This window comes from Saccopteryx leptura, chromosome 2 (assembly GCF_036850995.1).
Source record: "Saccopteryx leptura isolate mSacLep1 chromosome 2, mSacLep1_pri_phased_curated, whole genome shotgun sequence".
NCBI classification, from domain to species: domain Eukaryota; kingdom Metazoa; phylum Chordata; class Mammalia; order Chiroptera; family Emballonuridae; genus Saccopteryx; species Saccopteryx leptura.
This window is the reverse complement of record NC_089504.1, coordinates 384,379,685-384,398,577: the sequence shown is the minus strand read 5'-3', so window position 1 is coordinate 384,398,577 and position 18,893 is coordinate 384,379,685. Positions and strand designations below refer to the sequence as shown.

Below are 18,893 nucleotides of genomic sequence, written 5' to 3'. Positions count from 1 at the left end.
AAAGAGAATAATATTCAAGCGGCCAATAACCATATTAAACAATATTCTCAAAATCATTACTCACCAAGGAAATGCAGATGAAAATTACCATGTGATAATACCACTACAGCTTCAAGAAAATAACACTAAAGAAAAGAACTGGCAGTACCACATGTTGTATCTGTGTAGCAATGGTGTTCTCAGTATTGCTGGTGGAAATGTAAATTGTTTCAATCAGTGTGAAAAAGTGTTTACCAGTATCTACACTAAAAAGCTAAATCTATATGTTCTAGAAGTTCTCATCTCTATAATATCCTAAAGAAATGGCTACATATGCCTGCCAAAAGACATGCACAAATTCATAGAAGCTTTCTTCAAAAGAGCAAAAGAATCAACCCCTAAGTCCATCAATAGTAAAATAGATATATAAATCTGCTTATTCATCCAAGGGTATCTACACAGCATTGAAAAAAAAAATGTGTTATTGTTACATACAGCCACAATGCATCTCACTTATTTAAGGAAAACAAAGACAATCTATTGTGCAAATCCATTTGTTTGAAGTTCAGAAACAGGAAAAACCACTCTATGGTAGAAGTCGGAACAGTGGTTACTTCGGGGAGGAAGTTGACTTGGAAGGGGCAAGAAGACTTCTGAGCTACTTATTGACAGTAATAAGCTGAAGAATCATCACTAGAAAACCTGACAGTTGTTGATATTGCTTACTGGTATCTACAGTCATGATAGATGTCCTAATCTCCATTCTGGCTTTCAGAATTCCTGGAAGTGGGCAAAACATAATTGTTAGCCAGAACCCTAGCTGCCGAGATGTCTGAATATTTATAGTTGATAGTCACACTTCTTTTAGTTTTTACAGATTAGTTGAGGGTCAGTGTTGCTCATGATAATAGATGCTCCACCTCTTGATCCTGGTTGAACTGAAACTTGAATAATAACCTCTGTTTCAGGAGACAATCCTTCCAATTGCTCTGGCTTTTTAAAAGTTTGATGGTTCTTGGTTTGGTGCTCCTTTTTCTCTTTTGAAGTCAAAAACTGTAGCCGGCATTTGGAACAGTGGAAGACTCTTTTGTTCCAATGCCTGAAACAATGATTCATGTAGATTATTGCAGTTTTGTAAATTTTGAGACAAAATGGACACAGCAAACTCTTAGTGTTTTCATGGCATGTTCTGAAATGTGTTTCCACATCAGCAAAGGCCGACGATCTGTAACTGCAAGCCTGGCACACATAGGGCATTTCGCCAGGCTTATGATTGTCCTTCATGTGCTCTAAGAGAACCTGATCTGTTTCAAATGACAATTCACAAATTTTACAGACAGCAGAGGGCTCCTGGGCAGTGTGCACACTTTCGATGTGACGCTGCAGCTGGAACGGGGTGGGCAACTGCCGGTGGCAGTGCTGGCAGGTGGTGTGGATTTCCCAGCTGTCCCCCCTCTGCTTCTCAAGTTCCAAGTGATGCTTCACATGATTCATAAACTTGACATTCTTTAGAACTTTCAAGCAGCTGAGGCATTTAAAGGTTGTGTGAGTCTTCTGTTCTGGCTTCCCATCTCCTTTATGCTGTCCATAGTAAAAGTCATCAAGTAAAACGATCAGATTTCCTTTCTTGGGATCAATAGTCTTGTTTTGACTTGCTGGACTCCAAGAGTCTATGTTTTCCAGCCTTTTGAAGCTATTTGCTTTGTCTGGATTTATAAGATTGAAAAATGCCTTGTCATTTGTGTGAGCCCAAGGAAATGGTGCTCCATTCTGAATAGGGCTTAATGAAGAGGGGATACTTTCTGAGAGTATATCAGTGTTTATTGTAGGAGAGACACCTGAAGGGGCCACAGCTGAAGACTGCCCCTCCGGGATTCTATCACTGAGTTTAGATCTCTTGGTATTTTCACTGTATGTATCCAAAGTGGAAAGTTTCTTTGAATTAAGAAGACCTTCAGCCTTGCCTCCTATAGCTAGTACATCTCCAAGTAGACACTGAGACTGTGGAGAGAGCAAATGTGAGGACTTGCCAGGCACAACTTCTGATGAGCTCGTTTTATAATTAAGTTTAGAGGAAGGCTTAAAAATAATAGGACCATCTATTGCTCTCCTTTTAGATTGAGAAGCTGGGGAGATGACCTCTGCTTTTGACATAGGGGTCATGCGATTTGCAGGCTGTAATGCACAAGCAGGATCTTGACTAAAGTGGCCTCTCTTTCTTTTTGAATAGGAGTCTGGGGTCACTCTGTTCAAAATGTTTGAAATGACTGGCTTTGATTTGGAAATCACTCTGACAAAGAGAATTTCATCATCTTCATCTACATGTTCCATTCCAACAAAGGTCGGCTCAGCACCTTCATAGTCCTTGTGTTTGGCCTCTCCCATGTTCTCCAGTGGTCCTGGCCCTTGATCTCCCTGATAGAACAAGAAGAGAATTGCTATTTCACAATTGCTTTTGGCTCAGTTGGTCCCTTCCACTTCTAGTGCAGTGGTTTTCAACCATTTAATACTTGGGGACCCGCAAAAATAAAATTATTTTGGGGACTGCTAAGGCAGAAATCATCCTGAGCATAAACAAATTTGACTAAGATCATTGGGGTCTATAATCTTCATACAACATTAGAATGGTGAATTATTTTACAGACAAGCACAAAATTTCTGGTGGACTAGTAGCAGATTGGTGGTTGAAAAACACTGTTCTAGTGCTTTCTTTCGGTAAATTGCCACCCAAGTGCAACCACATATCATTAGTCATTTTTTATCTATTTATTCATTTTAGGGAAGAGAGAGAGAGAGAAGGGAGGAGGAGCAAGAAGCATCAATTCCCGTATGTGCCTTGACCAGGCAAGCCCAGGGTTTCCAGCCGGCAACCTCAGCATTCAAAGTCAATGCTTTATCCACTGTGCCACCACAGGTCAGACCCATTATTTATTTCTTTTTTTTTTTTCTGAAGCTGGAAACGGGGAGAGACAGTCAGACAGACTCCCGCATGCGCCCGACCGGGATCCACCCGGCATGCCCACCAGGGGCGATGCTCTGCCCACCAGGGGGCGATGCTCTGCCCCTCCGGGCGTCGCTCTGCTGCGACCAGAGCCACTCTAGCGCCTGGGGCAGAGGCCAAGGAGCCATCCCCAGCTCCCGGGCCATCTTTTGCTCCAATGGAGCCTTGGCTGCGGGAGGGGACGAGAGAGACAGAGAGGAAGGAGGGGGGGGGGGTGGAGAAGCAAATGGATGCTTCTCCTCTGTGCCCTGGCCGGGAATCGAACCCGGGTCCCCCGCACGCCAGGCCGACGCTCTACCGCTGAGCCAACCGGCCAGGGCCCCATTATTTATTTCTAAAGACAATTTTATCCTTATTTTATCCTCCCCGAAACACTAAGATAATAGTTAACATCCTTATTTTACATGTAAGAAAACAGGCTGTAAGTATCTATTTAAGTGACATGATAATTCCAGACTTACCTCTCTAGCCTCCCAAGTCTCCTGCAATTGCAAACAGCTCAACATGCCATAAAATACCCAAAAAGAGGTCTAGGCCGCCTGACCTGTGGTGGAGCAGTGGATAAAGCATCTACCTGGAGTGCTGAGGTCACTGTTTCGAAATCCCCAGTCTGGTCAAGACACATGAGAAGCAATTACTATAAGCTGATGCTTCCTGCTCCTCCCTCCCCCTTCTCTCTATCTTCTCTCTTAAAAATCAATAAGTAAAACCTTAAAAAAAAAGATCTAGGCTATTTGCCTCTGCCCACTGGTCCTTGTGTATTCTGACCCTCCATCCCTCATCTGTAGCTACCTCAGTCTGCAAGGCACAAGACCCTGTACTTTCTTGAGATTTTTAAAAAAGATTTTATTTATTCATTTTAGAGAGGAGAGAGAGAGAGAGAGAAAGAGAGAGACAGAGAGAGAAAAGGAAGCATGAGCAGGAAGCATCAACTTCCACATGTGCCTATACACAATGGAATACTACACAGCCATGAAAAAGAAGGAAATCTTACCTTTTGCAACAACATGGATGGACCTGGAAACTATTATGCTAAGTGAAATAATCCAGGCAGAGAAAGAAAAATATCATATGACCTCACTCATTTGAGGAATCTAATGAACAATATGAACTGAGGAGTTGAATAGAGGCAGAGGCAGGATCAAACGATCCAGAGGGAAAGTAGACAGAGGGAAAGGAGATGAGAAGAGGGGATCAGAAAAGGGAAAGAGATTGGTGAAATTATACATACATAACACAATGTTATAGAGAGCAGGAAAGCAAATCCTGGAGGGAAGTGGGGGAAGGTGTTAGGGGGAGGTGGGCAAGGGGGATGTTGAGGGGAACACAGGGGTGGGGGGATAATATATTCAGTGGGACACTTGAATCTATGTAAACACAATAAATTAAAATCAATAAAAAATTTAAAAAAACAAAACAAAACTCCCATATGTGCCTTGACCAAGCAAGCCCATGGCCTTGAACTGGCGACCTCAGTATTCCAGGTTGTCACTTTATCCACTGTGCCACCACAGGCCAGGCTTTCTTGGGATCTTTGTTGCTACTCTTGCCATGAAATTTTCGTCCATAGAAACCCCCATCCCAGCTCTTGGCCTGCTTCAGATCCACAGCTTCTCAACAGGGCTTTCCTGGCCACACTATTATAGTCACTTTCTTCCCCAACACTGTTTTCTATCTCAGAATTTAATCCCTGCCTAGCACACAATATAGAAAAATATCTTGCTTTACTTCTCTCTTCACCTACTAGACTATAAACTACTTGAGGACAAGGACTTGCGTTTTGTTTACTGCTGTATCCTCAACTTCAAGAGAAATGTTTTTATAAGGAGTGAAATAAGTAAATCAGAAAAAAACAAGAACTACATGATTCCATACATTGGTGGAACATAAAAATGAGACTAAGAGACATGGACAAGTGTGTGGTGGTTACCAGGGGTGGGGGGAGGGAGGACAGGGGGAGAGTTAGGGGGAGGGGGAGGGGCACAGAGAACTAGATAGAGGGTGGCGAAGGACAATCTGACTTTGGGCGAGGGGTATGCAACATAATTTAATGACAAGGTAACCTAGACATGTTTTCTTTGAATATATGTACCCTGATTTATTAATGTCATCCCATTACCATTAATAAAAATTTATTTAAAAAAAAAAAAAGAGAAATGTTTAAAAACAACAACAACAAATAAATACTCTTGGTATCCTCACTCTGTCATAGGGGAGAAGAAAATACTCCAAAGAGGGATCTCTCCTGCAAACACCGTTTGTCTCAGCCTCTTTACAGTTCTGAGCAGGAAGTGGCCCTCTTGACTACTGCAGACAAGTTGTTGGGCAGATAAAATGTATTATGCTCACTTTGTTAAAGAGGCCATCGCCCAGGTGATATTAATGTGTGTTGGAGATCGTTGTAACCTGGGGCTTGGTTTTGGGATTAAGCCTTTCCCACCCTTTTTGCTGTAGGGCGGTACAATCCAATCATGCCTCAGAGAAGTGACTTTGTATTAGAGACTACCCTATTTTGTATATTGGATTAAAGGTTGTGAAGCTACACTATAAAATGGGGGCAGAACAGAACTTGACTGTTGGTTCCTGAGATTAGCCTGAGAGAGCAGAGAGAGTAGAGCCAGCAGCGGGAGAAAGGCCACGTGGAGGAGGCCAGGAAAAGCAGCCAAGATGGCGGAGTGCTGAGTGAGATGTCAGTTCGTGTAGAGTTTGTATCTGGGATAAGGAAGGAGATGGGGAACTGAGGAGAATAAGTCTGGTGAGCTAGAAACCTTTGATTCTAGGAAACTTGGATAAATCAGTAGCTTTGTGAGCACTGAATGTGATTGGGTTTTGGAGCCCAGTGTGTATTTTTACTTGCCCGCTGGGTGCAAACTAGGATTAAAGACTATGGCCCACCAGTTTTTGGCTCCATGGTTTCTTTACCGACTGTCCGAATCCAATGCAAACCTGCATGGGCCAGGCTGCTGTGATGGTGGCCCTGGCTGTGCCTGCTGGCTTTACACAAGGGAAGGGAGGTTTTCTCATAACCTAGCAACAAGCCCAACCAATGGGGAAATGCCACAACTCAGCCAATGAGGAACCATCACAACCTCAGACCTCTGCTCTTCTTCAATGGACTTTGACTAATACCCACCTCTCCCAACTTCTTCCTTTTCTGGTATTAAGTAATGATTCTCTCCTTTGTGGACTTGCCTTTGGTTTTTCCATAGCTTGTTTTGATATAAAGTACTGCACCCCAGATTCTGAGAGGCACTGTACCTCATTTCTTCGAGTCCATGTAGAGACACCAAGTCCAGATGAATTTTGAAGAGTTTTATTGAAGGAGGAATTTTGTTAAATATGCCAGCCGCATATGGCTGAAACAGGGCATAGCAAGCCCAAATCATGCGTGCTGAGTATATTTCAGGGGCTGGTTACATACCCTTTGACCACATACAGGTTGGGGGGCATGACAGCATGACACAATCAATAACAAGATTATAACATTTGTCTAGGGGATTTACAAGAAACGTTAAAACTTTCAAGGTAATATAATCAAAGACATTCACAAATCCTTTCAGTATCTATCTCTCCTCCTTTGCCCAAAGCAGGGGTCCCCAAACTACGTCCCGCAGGCTACATGTGGCCCCCTGAGGCCATTTATCTGGCCCCCGCCGCACTTCTGGAAGGGGCACCTCTTTCACTGGTGGCCAGTGAGAGGAGCACAGGATGCAGATGCCGCAAAGCGCGGCATTGCTCACGTACAGTACTACTTCCAGTGACGCGGGACGCATGCCTCACGGCTCCGGAAGCGCGTCATATCACTTGTTATGGCTAGCAGTGACAAATATGGAACTGGACATTGACCATCTCATTAGCCGAAAGCTGGCCCATAGTTCCCATTGAAATACTGGTCAGTTTGTTGATTTAAATTTACTAGTTCTTTATTTTAAATATTGTATTTGCTCCTGTTTTCTTTTTTTTACTTTAAAATAAGATATGTGCAGTGTGCATAGGGATTTGTTCAGTTTTTTTTTTTATAGTCCGGCCCTCCAACCATCTGAGGAACAGTGAACTAGCCCCCTGTGTAAATGTTTGGGGACTCCTGGCCTAGAGGTACATGTTAATCTCAGGATTCCAGGAAGGGAGGGAGAGCTAAAATCAGTGTAGGGTGGTACGTTAATTTTGTCTCTTACTGAAGGAGAAAGGGAGTTCTTCAGATAACCTTAATCCTTTCAGAGAACTTAAAACCAAATGACCCTAATTATCGTTGTAAGTCAGGAAACTTCTATATTCTTTTTCCTCCATTTTCCAAAAAAAAAAAGGACAGGAAAACCTGACCTTTTCTCCCAGAATATTAATATTAATTTGCAGCTTTTTGGTACCTTACTACAGTTTGTCCTAGGTTGCAACTCCTGCAATTTAATAAACCCATTTTGCTGGTAAAATAACTTGCTGTTTTATTTTTAAGGCGGACACAGTGGATGGCATATTAGATTTAAAGAAATAATTACTTCTTTTTGTCAGCTGATCAAAGCCCACTACATTTATTTCATAGTTCACTAATAGGATTTTGCATTTTGGCAAATGGTTTAAGGCAGAGATGGGGAAATTGGCCCAACCTGTTTTTGCATAGGCTGTGGTAAGGTATCAAAGAATTATAAAAATTAAAATTAGTGTTTTAGAAGAAAAAGTCAGGCTTCTTGCCTCATTCTTTCTTTAGAGCAGGGGTCCCCAAACTACATCCCGCGGGCTACATGCGGCCCCCTGAAGCCATTTATCTGGCCCCCGCCGCACTTCTGGAAGGGGCACCTCTTTCATTGGTGGTCAGTGAGAGGAGCAAAGGATCCTGGAGTACTGTTTGTGGAGGCACTGCAAAGCATGGCGTCACTCATGTACAGTACTACTTCCGGTGATGCAGGACACACGCCTCACAGCTCTGGAAGCGCGTCATATCACTTGATATGGCTAGCAGTTACAAATATGGAACCAGACATTGACCATTTCATTAGCCAAAAGCAGGCCCATAGTTCCCAATGAAATACTGGTCAGTTTGTTGATTTAAATTTAGTTGTTCTTTATTTTAAATACTGTATTTGTTCCCGTTTTGTTTTTTTACTTTAAAATAAGATATGTGCAGTGTGCATAGGGATTTGTTCATAGTTTTTTTTATAGTCCGGCCCTCCAATGGTCTGAGCGACAGTGAACTGGCCCCCTCTGTAAAAAGTTTGGGGACCCCTGCTTTAGAGAATGGAGGGAGAAGGATATGGGAGTTTCCTGACTTACAAGGACAACTGGGTCATTTAGTTTAACTATAGTTCTCTGAAAGGATAAAGGTTATCTGAAGAACTTCCTTTCCCTTTCAATAAGAGACAAAATTTACATACCCTATATGGGTGGATAATGGGGGAAGGCCACATGAGGAACTCAGACCTGGGAACTTTGGCTAGGGCCGCCCACAACCAAACACACCAAAAGAAACTTCCCAGAGGTCCTTGGGAAAAGAGCAACCATCCATCAGCCAGTGAGATTTCACCACGTCATATTAGCTTGCCCACCCTAGAGGACCCCTTTAAATATCCTTCATGTGGTTAATCCATGCAACTCCTCTGGTTTCTGTCCCCCGGGACCAAGGACCTTGTCAGGTGTGATGTGCTGTACTAAATAAAGCCTTTGCTATTCCACATTTTGTGGCTACGGCCCCTCCCTTCCTTCTCGGCGGGGAAAAATACCTTACATTTTGGTGCTGAAAACCCAAGAGGAGTTTAAGTCCACAAGGACCGCTCCTCTTCCCTTCTCCTCCAAGAAAGAACCAGGATCTCTGACCTTCCACCCACTTTAGCACATAGTGCAGTAAGTCCCCTGCCTCCAGCCTTCCCCTCAGTTCTTTCAGCCAAGACTCCCTGTCCGAAACCGTAGCTACGTCAGGGACCTCTTTCTGTCTGAGTGTGTGTGTGCCCGTGGAGATGTCCCAAGCACATCCACTTTCCCTATCTGTCCATGGCCAGAGCTTGAGTTTTGGGATGCCAATTCTCATCTCTGACCACTCAGAGGACTGAGGGCGGTGTGGGGGCACAGGAATCTAAACCTAATCCAAAAACACTCCAGGAGTTGCCTTATCCGAAATCTCTCCTTCCCTAAAGAAGAAGAAACTGTTCTTCTTCTCTGCTGTGGCCAGGCCACAGAACCCACTGGATAATCAGACCAGGTAGCCTCCTGAAGGGACTTTCGGTTTTAACACCCTCATCAATTTAACTATCGCCAAAAAAGCTGGGAACTGATTGGAGATCCCTTACATACAGGGCTTCTAGTTATTCCCATGCCCGGCCTTAGTCCCTGTGCCACCTGTTCCACCATGCAGGCCCTTTCTCTGGCCAGAGAAACTTCACCTAAAACCTCTGCTCCTAATTGTTTCTTCTCCATGGACTCTCAACTCTCACTCCTCCTGCTGACCCCCAGGGGTACCCCTCTCTCGGGACCCCTCTCTGGTTCCTCTGTGGACCTCTTCCACTCGAGTCTCTTCCCTCTAGAAAGCCCCCTCCCTTCGCAGGACCCTGTTTCTCATTCACCTGCAAATACCATTCTCTCTTTCTCATCCCCTGACGGCCAGGGGCCCCTCTCTTCTCCACTGTGTTCTTAAGCCCCTCCTCTGTCAGGCCATTCTCAGCCTGCCATTGGCTCTTACACTGGTTTGCAGGACGCCCAACCCCAATTTTCTTACAGGAAGTTCTGGCCCTGTCCTGCCTCTGGCTCCAGTGTTTCCTGCTGGATCTGGGTGTCGGGCTCCCTAGGAGCCCTCCTCCTTTTATTCTCAACTCCCAAACTCCTATCCGGGACCTGTGAACATGACATTTAAAATTTTCAATAATCGCAGCTAGTAGAAAAAGGCCGAGGCTGTTCGCCAGGCTGGCATGCGGCAGAAGGTAACGCCCCAAACCCAGGCTCTTGTGGCAGCCCTGAGGCTGGCAGAGCAACAGGGGCAAGGCACAGGAAGTGCCCTACCCAGGTACAAGCTGCAAAAAAGATCCCCAAAAGCAGCTTGATTTAAATGTGGCAAGTAGGGTCACTGGTCCCAGCAGGGCCCCTGACCGTGGCTGGCCACTGAGCCCTGCCCTGACTGCAAGCAGCCTGGTCACTGGGGGAGCAATTGCCCCTTTGTGCAACAGGGTTTTCCTCAGTGCCTCTACGTGGAGGACATGCCGCCCGAATGGGAAGGCCAAACCAACCAGGTGGGCGCATCGCTCGAACACCTAGGACACGGCCTGGACTCAGAGACCCCATCACTCTCTCTGAGCCATGGGTGATGCTACAGGTAGCGAGTCCATTTCATTTCTTGTGGACATGGGGGCTACCTTCTCTGTTTTGCCATCATACTCTGAATCTCTAGTTCCCTCACAGGTCTCAGTTATAAGAGTAGATGGGACCCCTACTTTTCCTCTTCACACACCACCCCTGACATGCAGTTTGAACAGAATCCCCTTTTTTGCACTCCTTCTTAGTTATGCCATCGTGCCCTGTACCCCTTCTGGGTCGAGACATTCTACACAGTCTTGGTGCCACTATCCAACTGACAGCATCTTCCCACTTACTCATACCATTCCTCAATATCAAGGGCTTTCCCATAATCAATACTACCCTCATTTCTAACCATGTCTTTTGCCTCAAACTTGCTCCCATACAGAATCACTGGCAGTTTGGAACCACTGGACCCTACCCATCTCCAACTCACCAAAAGGCTGGACCCTGCAAATCCTCCTATTACTCCTCTTTTTTTAAAATCCTTACAGAACCTCATCCACAAAGTTTCTCAACTCACAGCCAAACAGATGTTCCTCCCAACACCCCTCAAAACCACCACCTGCCAATGTCCCCCTCCCCATGACACCCCTAATCAGCAGGAAGCAGCCAGACAAATAAGCGGTACCCCTAATTAACACAAAAATATCGGAATGTAAGATCGGTGGATAATGGGGGAAGGCCACGTGAGGAACTCAGACCCAGGAACTTTGGCTAGGGTCGCCCATAACCAAGCATGCCAAAAAAATCTTCCCAGAGGTCCTTGGGATAAGAGTGACTGTCCATCAGCCAATGAGATTTCACCATGTCATATTAGCTCGCCCACCCTAGAGGACCCCTTTAAATATCCCTCATGCGGTTTAATCTGTGCAACTCCTCTGGCCTCTGTCCCCCTCGTCGGGCGGGATGCACACTGTACTCAATAAAGCCTTTGCTATTCCACACTTTGTGGCTATGGCTCCTTCCTTTCTTCTCAGATAGACACTAAAAGATTTGTAAATGTCTTTGATATGTAAAACAACATCACTATTGTGTTACCTTGAAAGTTTTAATGTCTTATAAATCCTCTAGACAAATATTATAAGCTTGTTAATGATTGTGTCGTGCTCCCCCCAACCTGTATGTGGTCAAAGATATATAACCAGCCTCAGAGTTATATTCAACACTGCACAATTTGGGTCCGCTATAGCCTGTGCTAGTCATATGCAGCCAGCGTAATCAATAAAACTCCTCAAAAATTCATTTGGACTTGGTGTCTCTACATAAACCTATGGAAGTAAGGCACGATACTTTACAAAAGCCAACAATCTAAGAATGCTTTTTACAGTTTTAGGTTACTTTTCCTTTTTTTTTTCACTTTTTTACAACATATTTAATTTAAATTTCAAAAATGTTTGACAAAAAAATTCAAGGCAATATTTTGTGACATGTGAAAATTATATGACAAAATTGGATTGGAACCCAGCTATGATCACTCATTTAAGGCTATTGTCCATGACTGCTTCCACACTACTATGGCCATGCCACGAGACCGCATAACCCATAATGTCAAAAATATTTACTGTGCCTGACCAGGCAGTGGCACAGTGGATAGAGCGTTGGACTGGGATGTGGAGGACCCAGGTTCAAGACCCAAGATAGCCAGTTTGAGCGTGGGCTTAATCTGGTTTAAGCAAGTCTCACCAGCGTGAGTCCAAGGTTGCTGGCTCGAGCAAGGAGTCACTCGGCCTGTTGTAGCCCCCCCGGTTAAGGTACATATGAGAAATCAATCAATGAACAACTAAGGAACCACAACGAAGAATTGATGTTTCTCATGTCTCTTCCTTCCTGTCTGTCTGTCCCTCTGACTCTCTCTGTCTCTTCCACAAAAAATAAAATAAAATATTTACTATCTAGCCCTTTAAAGAAAGTGTTTTTTGGACCCATAATTTAAGAAAACAAAATGAAAGATAACAAATTTCTTAGCTCACCAGTTCCTGAAGTTCCAGATAATTCAGTGTGGCTCCGTATTATCCACTCTGAGCCACAAGAAAGGTTGAAGCTCTTGTGTCCTTGTCTACAGGTCCGGAGAAACTTCTCTGATTTTCTGTGTCTGTGGAATACTTATCTTGCTCTCCAAAAGCCTGAGTGAGGCTTGATCATAAGATTTTACTCCTTTTAAAACTCATACTAATCTAATCTGTAACACCTAAATGGGGATCCAATCAAGTCCCTGAACCAGTTGATAGTGATTGGATTTTTTTTGTTTGTTTGTTTTTGTATTTTTCTGAAGCTGGAAACGGGGAGAGACAGTCAGACAGACTCTCACATGTGCCCGACCGGGATCCACCCAGCATGCCCACCAGGGGCGACGCTCTGCCCACCAGGGGGCGATGCTCTGCCCTTCCGGGGTGTCGCTCTGCCGCGACCAGAGCCACTCTAGCGCCTGGGGCAGAGGCCAAGGAGCCATCCCCAGCGCCCGGGCCATCTTTGCTTCAATGGAGCCTTGGCTGCAGGAGGGGAAGAGAGAGACAGAGAGGAAGGAGGGGGTGGGGGTGGAGAATCAAATGGGTGCTTCTCCTATGTGCCCTGGCTGGGAATCGAACCTGGGTCCCCTGCACTCAAGGCCGACACTCTACCGCTGAGCCAACCGGCCAGGGCCGTGATTGGATTTTTGGATGTTATCTAGAGCAGTGGTCCCCAACCTTTTTTGGGCCATGGACAAGTTTAATGTCAGAAAATATTTTCACGGACCAGCCTTTAGGGTGGGACGGAAAAATGTATCACGTGACCGAGACAAGCATCAAGAGTGAGTCTTAGACGGATGTAACAGAGGGAATCTGGTCATTTTTTAAAAATAAAACATCGTTCAGACTTAAATATAAATAAAACTGAAATAATCTAAGTTATTTATTCTTTCTCTGCGGACAGGTACCAAATGGCCCATGGACCAGTCTGCGGCCCGGGGGTTGGGGACCACTGATCTAGAGAGATTGCTGAAACCTCCCATTCAAATTATCAGTGAAAGAAAAGAATGTGGGTGGGGCTTCAGGGCCCTGCCTTCCCTGTTGAGTCATATTGTGGGAGTCCCTCCTCTATTCTCTGTTGCCCACCACCTGAGGTCCAGTTTACCTAGATCTGGAGCTACTGAGGGTTGTAGGGTATTGTTGGGCAGATAAAATGTATTATGCTCACTTTGTTAAAGATAACACGAGGAGGCCGTCGCCCAGGTGATATTAATGTGTGTTGGGGTGGGCTAAAGGCAGGCAGAATCCTTGTAGCCTGGGGCTTGGTTTTGGGATTAAGCCTTTCCTACCCTTTTTGATGTGGGGTGGTACAATCCAATCATGCCTCAGAGAAGTGACTCTACCAGAGACTTCCCTATTTTGTATATTGGATTAGAGGTTGTGAAGCTACAATATAAAATGGGGGCAGAACAGAGTTTGTACTCTTGGTTCCTGAGATTATCATTAGAGGAGAGAGCAGAGCAGACAGCAGAAGGAGGCCACGTGGAGTAGGCCAGGAGAAGCAGCCAAGATGGCGGAGTGCTGAGTGAGATGCCAGTTTGTGTAGAGTTTGTATCTGGAGAAGGAAGGAGATGAGGAACTGAGGAGAATAAGGCTGGTGAGCTAGAAACCTTTGATTCTAGGAAACTCAGATAAGTCAGTGGCTTTGTGAGCACTGAATGTGAGTGGGTTTCGGAGCCCAGTGTATGTTTTTACTTGCCTGCCGGGTGCAAGCTAGGATTAAAGACTATGGCCCACCAGTTTGTGGCTCCGTTGTTTCTTTACCGACTGTCCAAATCCAATGCGAACCTGCATGAGCCAGGTGGCTGCTGTGATAGTGGCCCTGGCCTTGGCTGCTGGCTTTACAGGTATGGATAGGCTATCCACACAGCTATTCCAACAGTAAGGTGACCAACTGTAAAGCCAGTAGCCGCGGCCACCATCACAGCTGCCTGGCCTGTGCAGGTTCACATTGGATTTGGACAGACGATAATGAAACAATGAAGCTAAGAACTGATGGGCCATTACCTGTAATTCTAGCTTGCACCCAGCAGGCAAGAAATACACACAGTGGGAAAACACTTCCCTTTCCATTCAGGGCTCCCAAAGCCACTGACTTATCCAAGTTTCCTAGAATCAAAAGTTTCTATCTCACCAGCCTTATTCTCCTCTGTTCCCCATCTCCTTCTCTTTGCACAAACGCTCCACTAACTGGCTTCTCCTTCAGCACTCCACCATCCTTGCTGCTTCTCCTCTCCTCCACATGGCCTTTCTCTGCTCTTCTTCCATGGGCTCTTCCTAGAACAGTGATGAGTAATCTTTTGAGCTTGGTGTGTCAAAATTTGCCAAAAAAACAAGCAAAACTTGGGTGGTGTGTCACTTCGAGAAAAACGGCCTTACTAGAAGTCCCAGAACTAGATGCTCTGTGCCAGAGTTCTGTTGTTTTGGCCTATAGACCTCCAGCACAGAGTGTCTACACTACAGCAAATGTTTTATCCTCGGCTCCTGCACCTGGCCATGCAGGAGCCGAGGATGAAATGTCCTTCTCTGCATGTGGCCCCATACTTCTCTGGTATGCAGCCACATGCAGCCGCGTGTCATTGAAAATGGCTACGTGTATCAGTGCTGACACACGTCATAGGTTCACCACCACAGTCCTAGAACGTAATCACTCTTCCCAGGAACATCGTGATCTCTCCTTTTAAAAACTTTTGGTGCAAAAGCCCTCCCCCATCACACATTAATATACTCGTGCCCATCTCAAGCAAGAAAAAAGGCAACTGGGCCCTGGCCGGTTGGCTCAGTGGTAGAGCGTCGGCCTGGCATGCGGAAGTCCCAGGTTTGATTTCCGGCCAGGGCACACAGGAGAAGTGCCCATCTGCTTCTCCACCCCTCCCCCTCTCCTTCCTCTCTGTCTCTCTCTTCCCCTCCCGCAGCCGAGGCTCCATTGGAGCAAAAGATGATCCGGGCACTGGGGATGGCTCCTTGGCCTCTGCCCCAGGCGCTAGAGTGGCTCTGGTCGCGACAGAGCGATGCCCCGGATGGGCAGAGCATTGCCTCCTGTTGGGCGTGCCGGGTGGATCCAGGTCGGGTGCATGTGGGACTCTGTCTTACTGCCTCCCCGTTTCCAGCTTCAGGGAAAAAAAAAAAAAAAGGCAATTAATATTATCACCTGGGTGATGGGCTTCCATGTGGGCAGCGCCATTTTTAACAAAGTGAGCATAATATATTTTATCTGCCCAACACCAACATTTTTTATAATGAAAAGGACAAAAATAAATTGAAGAAAACAATATCATAAATAAAAGAAACATTCGCTGTAACAATAATGCACTATAATATGATAAAAGTATAATAAAAACATTTGTAATATTTTATATTGTAATTATGCTTACATGCCTATTAATTTTTAATAATAATTGTAAGAAAAAATACTTATTTAGTAAAACTAAATATCAAACAAAATCATTAATCTGGAGTGATATTTGGGTATATTTAACATCATCTAATTAAAAAATGTCTGTTTTATGCAACTATTTAATCAAAATGCATTATTAATAGATATGGTTTGAGGTTAGATTTCCACTTTAAAGCTTGAATTTCGGTGTTAGTCAAGTAAGTTTGTAATTATGATATATATGTTTGCTTGCTTATAGTTTGCATTGGTTGTGGGGGGACAGGCTGTGGCAGGCAGGATTCTTGTAGCCTGGGGCTTGGTTTTGGAACTAAGCCTTTCTCACCCTTTTTGATATAGGGTAGTGCACTCTCATGAGGAATCCCATTATGCCTCAGATAAGTGACTTTGTATCAGAGACTTCCTTGTTTGTATATTGGATTAAAGGTTTGATTTCTATACTATAAAGTGGGGCACACCGGGAGCTTGCTCTCTCTCGGTTTCTGAGATTAGCATTAGAGAGGCGAGCAGAGAAAGGCCACGTGGAAGAGAGGAGAAGTAGCCAAGATGGTAGAGTGCTGAAGGAGAAGCCAGTTTGTGCAGAGTTTATGCAGAGAGGAAGAAATGGGGAACAGAGGTAAATAAGGCTGATGAGATAGAAACCTTTGATTCTAGGAAACTCGGATAAGTCAGTGGCTTTGGGAGCCCTGAATGGAAAGGGAAGTGTTTTCCCACTGTGTGTATTTCTTGCCTGCAGGGTGCAAGCTAGGATTAAAAGGTAATGGACCACCAGTTTTTGGCTCCACTGTTTCATTACCATATGTCCAAATCAAATGCGAACCTGCACGGGAAAGGCGGCTGTGTTGGTGGCTGTGGCTACTGGCTATATATTTGGGAAAATACTTGTAAATAAAATTATACGTATTTGGAAATTATTAAATAGATAATGAATTAACGAAACATGAATTGTGCTTACCTATCTATGATTAAATATTCACTGAGAAAGAAATAATTGTGAGTACAATGTCGTATGTGCTGTGTCGTGTTTCAGTAAGAAGTACACAAAGCCATTTGTGCACTCGGTATATCTCATGCTCTATTGGGGTCTCCAGTGTGAAGCACAAGTGTCTCTTAATCACATCTCACCATGCTGTACTGATCCTTGATGAATCATCATGTCAAATACAAATAGGTCACATCACACACAATGGATCGACTCTTCATCAATCAAATATGGACATTTACAGATTAGTCTTCCAATATCAAAAAGGAGGACATGTAAGAGGACACTTTTTGGGGAGAACAGAATTTACAAAGAAGGACTGTCCTCCCTAAAGGAGGATAATTGGTCACCTAACCAACAGAGGAACGTAAAAGTCTGCAGATATGGAGACCAGCAGGGGCTGAGGGAGAATGATACGGCAAAGATCTTTCAAATGCCAGAAAGTTCGTCCAGTTTACTTCATCCAGCCTCAGAAATAAAAGTATTCTCTCCCCTCCTTCTCCCTTCTCCTCCTTTTTACCCTCCCTCTCCTCAGGATCTCAGGCTTTCCCTTCCACTGTTCTTGAGCATTTTGCATCCAGATTCTTAGGAAAAGAGAGGGCTTCAAGTGTCCTCTAACAAGCAAGAGATAGAGGCATACTTCATGTCATTGTATTTTATTGTGCTTCACCAATGCTGCATTTTTAACAAACTAAAAGTTTGTAACAGCCCTGAATGGTGTGTTGACTCTATTTTTCCAACAGGCTCAAATAATGGGTAACATTTTTTAGCAATAAAGTATGTTTTAATTAAGATATGTACATTTAATTAAGGTATAGACAAAATGATATTGCACACTTAACAGACTACAGTATAGTTTAAGCATAACTTGGTGTGTGTGTGTGTGTGTGTGTGTGTGTGTGTGTGTGTGTGTGTGTGACAGAGACAGAGAGAGAAACAGATAGGGACAGACACAGACAGGAAGGGAGAGAGATAAGAAGCATTAATTCTTCATTACAGCACCTTAGTTGTTCATTGATTGTTTTCTTATGTGTGCCTTGTCCGGGGGGCTACAGTAGACCTAGTGACCCCTTGCTCAAGCCAGAAACTTTGGGTTCAAGCTGATGAGCTGTGTTCAAACGATATGAGTCTACGCTCAAGCTGGTGACCTCAGGGTTTTGAACCTGGGTCCTCTGTGTCCCAGTCTGATGCTCTATCCACTGCACCACTGCCTGGTCAGGCTAAACGTAACTTTTATATGCACTGGGAAACCAAAATATTTCTGTAAATCACTTTATTGTGGGACTCTAAAACTAAGCCTGCTATATTGCCATGGTATGTTTGTATTTGTTTGATTTTTTGTTGTTGTTGTTTAGATTTTTTAGAGAGAGAGAGAGAGGAGGAGGAGGAGCAGAAAGTATCAACTCATAGTAGTTGCTTCCCATATATGCCTTGACCTGGCAAAGTCCAGGGTTTCGAACCGGCGACGTTAGCATTCCAGATGGACGCTTTAGCCACTACACCACCACATATCATGATTTATGTATGTATTTGAATCAGTTTACAGTACTGAGAAGGCTTTTGGGAACAGAATATTGGAGGCATCACTCTCTCATGGGGTCTCCAGGTGTCTCCAGGTGTTGGAGTTGGCCAAATGGCAGGTAATACACACATGCCTGCATTTGTATTTCCACTTCTTTAGAAGCAATCAAATGACAAAATCAAACAAATCCAGTTTGCTAATTAAAATGTTCTAAAGTGCCATAACCTAATATCACTTTTAAAATACCTTTCTTGCCCTGGTCAGATAGTTCAGTTCCTTAGAGCATCATCCTGATACACCAAGGTTGCAGGTTCCATCCCCAGTCAGAGCACATACAAGAATCAACCAATGAATGCATAAATAGGTAGAACAACAAATCAATGTTTCTCTCTTGCTCGCTTGCTCTCTCTCTCTCCCTCTCCCTCCCTTCCTCTCTAAAATCAATTTTGAAAAAACCATAATAAAATACACCTTTCTTATCAAATCAACATGTTGTACACCTTAACTTACACAGGTATGTCAATTAAATCATCACAATAAATATGATAGATACATAGATAGATAGATAGATAGATAGATAGATAGATAGATAGATAGATAGATGATAGATAGATATAGATAGATAGCCATTCTTTGTAAATGTGACAAGTGAAATTCAAGGTGGTATAAAAGCGGATACAAGAAGGTCTTTAATCTTCCCTGGAGGCTATGGAAGGGGTACCTTTGGGCCATTC

The 18,893-nt window shown here is 44.2% G+C and overlaps 2 protein-coding genes and 2 gene segments (V, D, J or C); 3 read left to right on the top strand and 1 right to left on the bottom strand.

Moving 5' to 3' along the window:
• The window catches only part of LOC136392851 (immunoglobulin lambda variable 5-45-like), a 758,839-nt gene that overhangs the window by 304,715 nt on the left and 435,231 nt on the right, over positions 1–18,893 (top strand).
• LOC136392853 (immunoglobulin lambda-1 light chain-like) overlaps positions 1–18,893 on the top strand; it is a 528,499-nt gene that overhangs the window by 78,432 nt on the left and 431,174 nt on the right. The window lies entirely within an intron of this gene.
• LOC136392855 (Ig lambda-1 chain V regions MOPC 104E/RPC20/J558/S104-like) overlaps positions 1–18,893 on the top strand; it is a 501,112-nt gene that overhangs the window by 67,743 nt on the left and 414,476 nt on the right.
• Positions 844–9,382, bottom strand: ZNF280A (zinc finger protein 280A). The gene is made up of 2 exons (XM_066368209.1): positions 9,260–9,382; positions 844–2,394 (listed from the first exon to the last, which is right to left on the bottom strand). Exons 1-2 carry the CDS (start codon positions 9,380–9,382, stop codon positions 844–846), a joined length of 1,674 nt encoding a protein of 557 aa, XP_066224306.1.

Bases quoted from the DNA above. Each gene is read 5' to 3' on its own strand.
- ZNF280A (XM_066368209.1), bottom strand. From the start codon at position 9,382: ATGGAGAAGAAACAATTAGGAGCAGAGGTTTTAGGTGAAGTTTCTCTG. The intron at 2,395-9,259 runs GTATGTAAGGGA...TTGTTCTATCAG, and splicing joins TGGGAATAACTAGAAGCCCT to GGAGATCAAGGGCCAGGACC.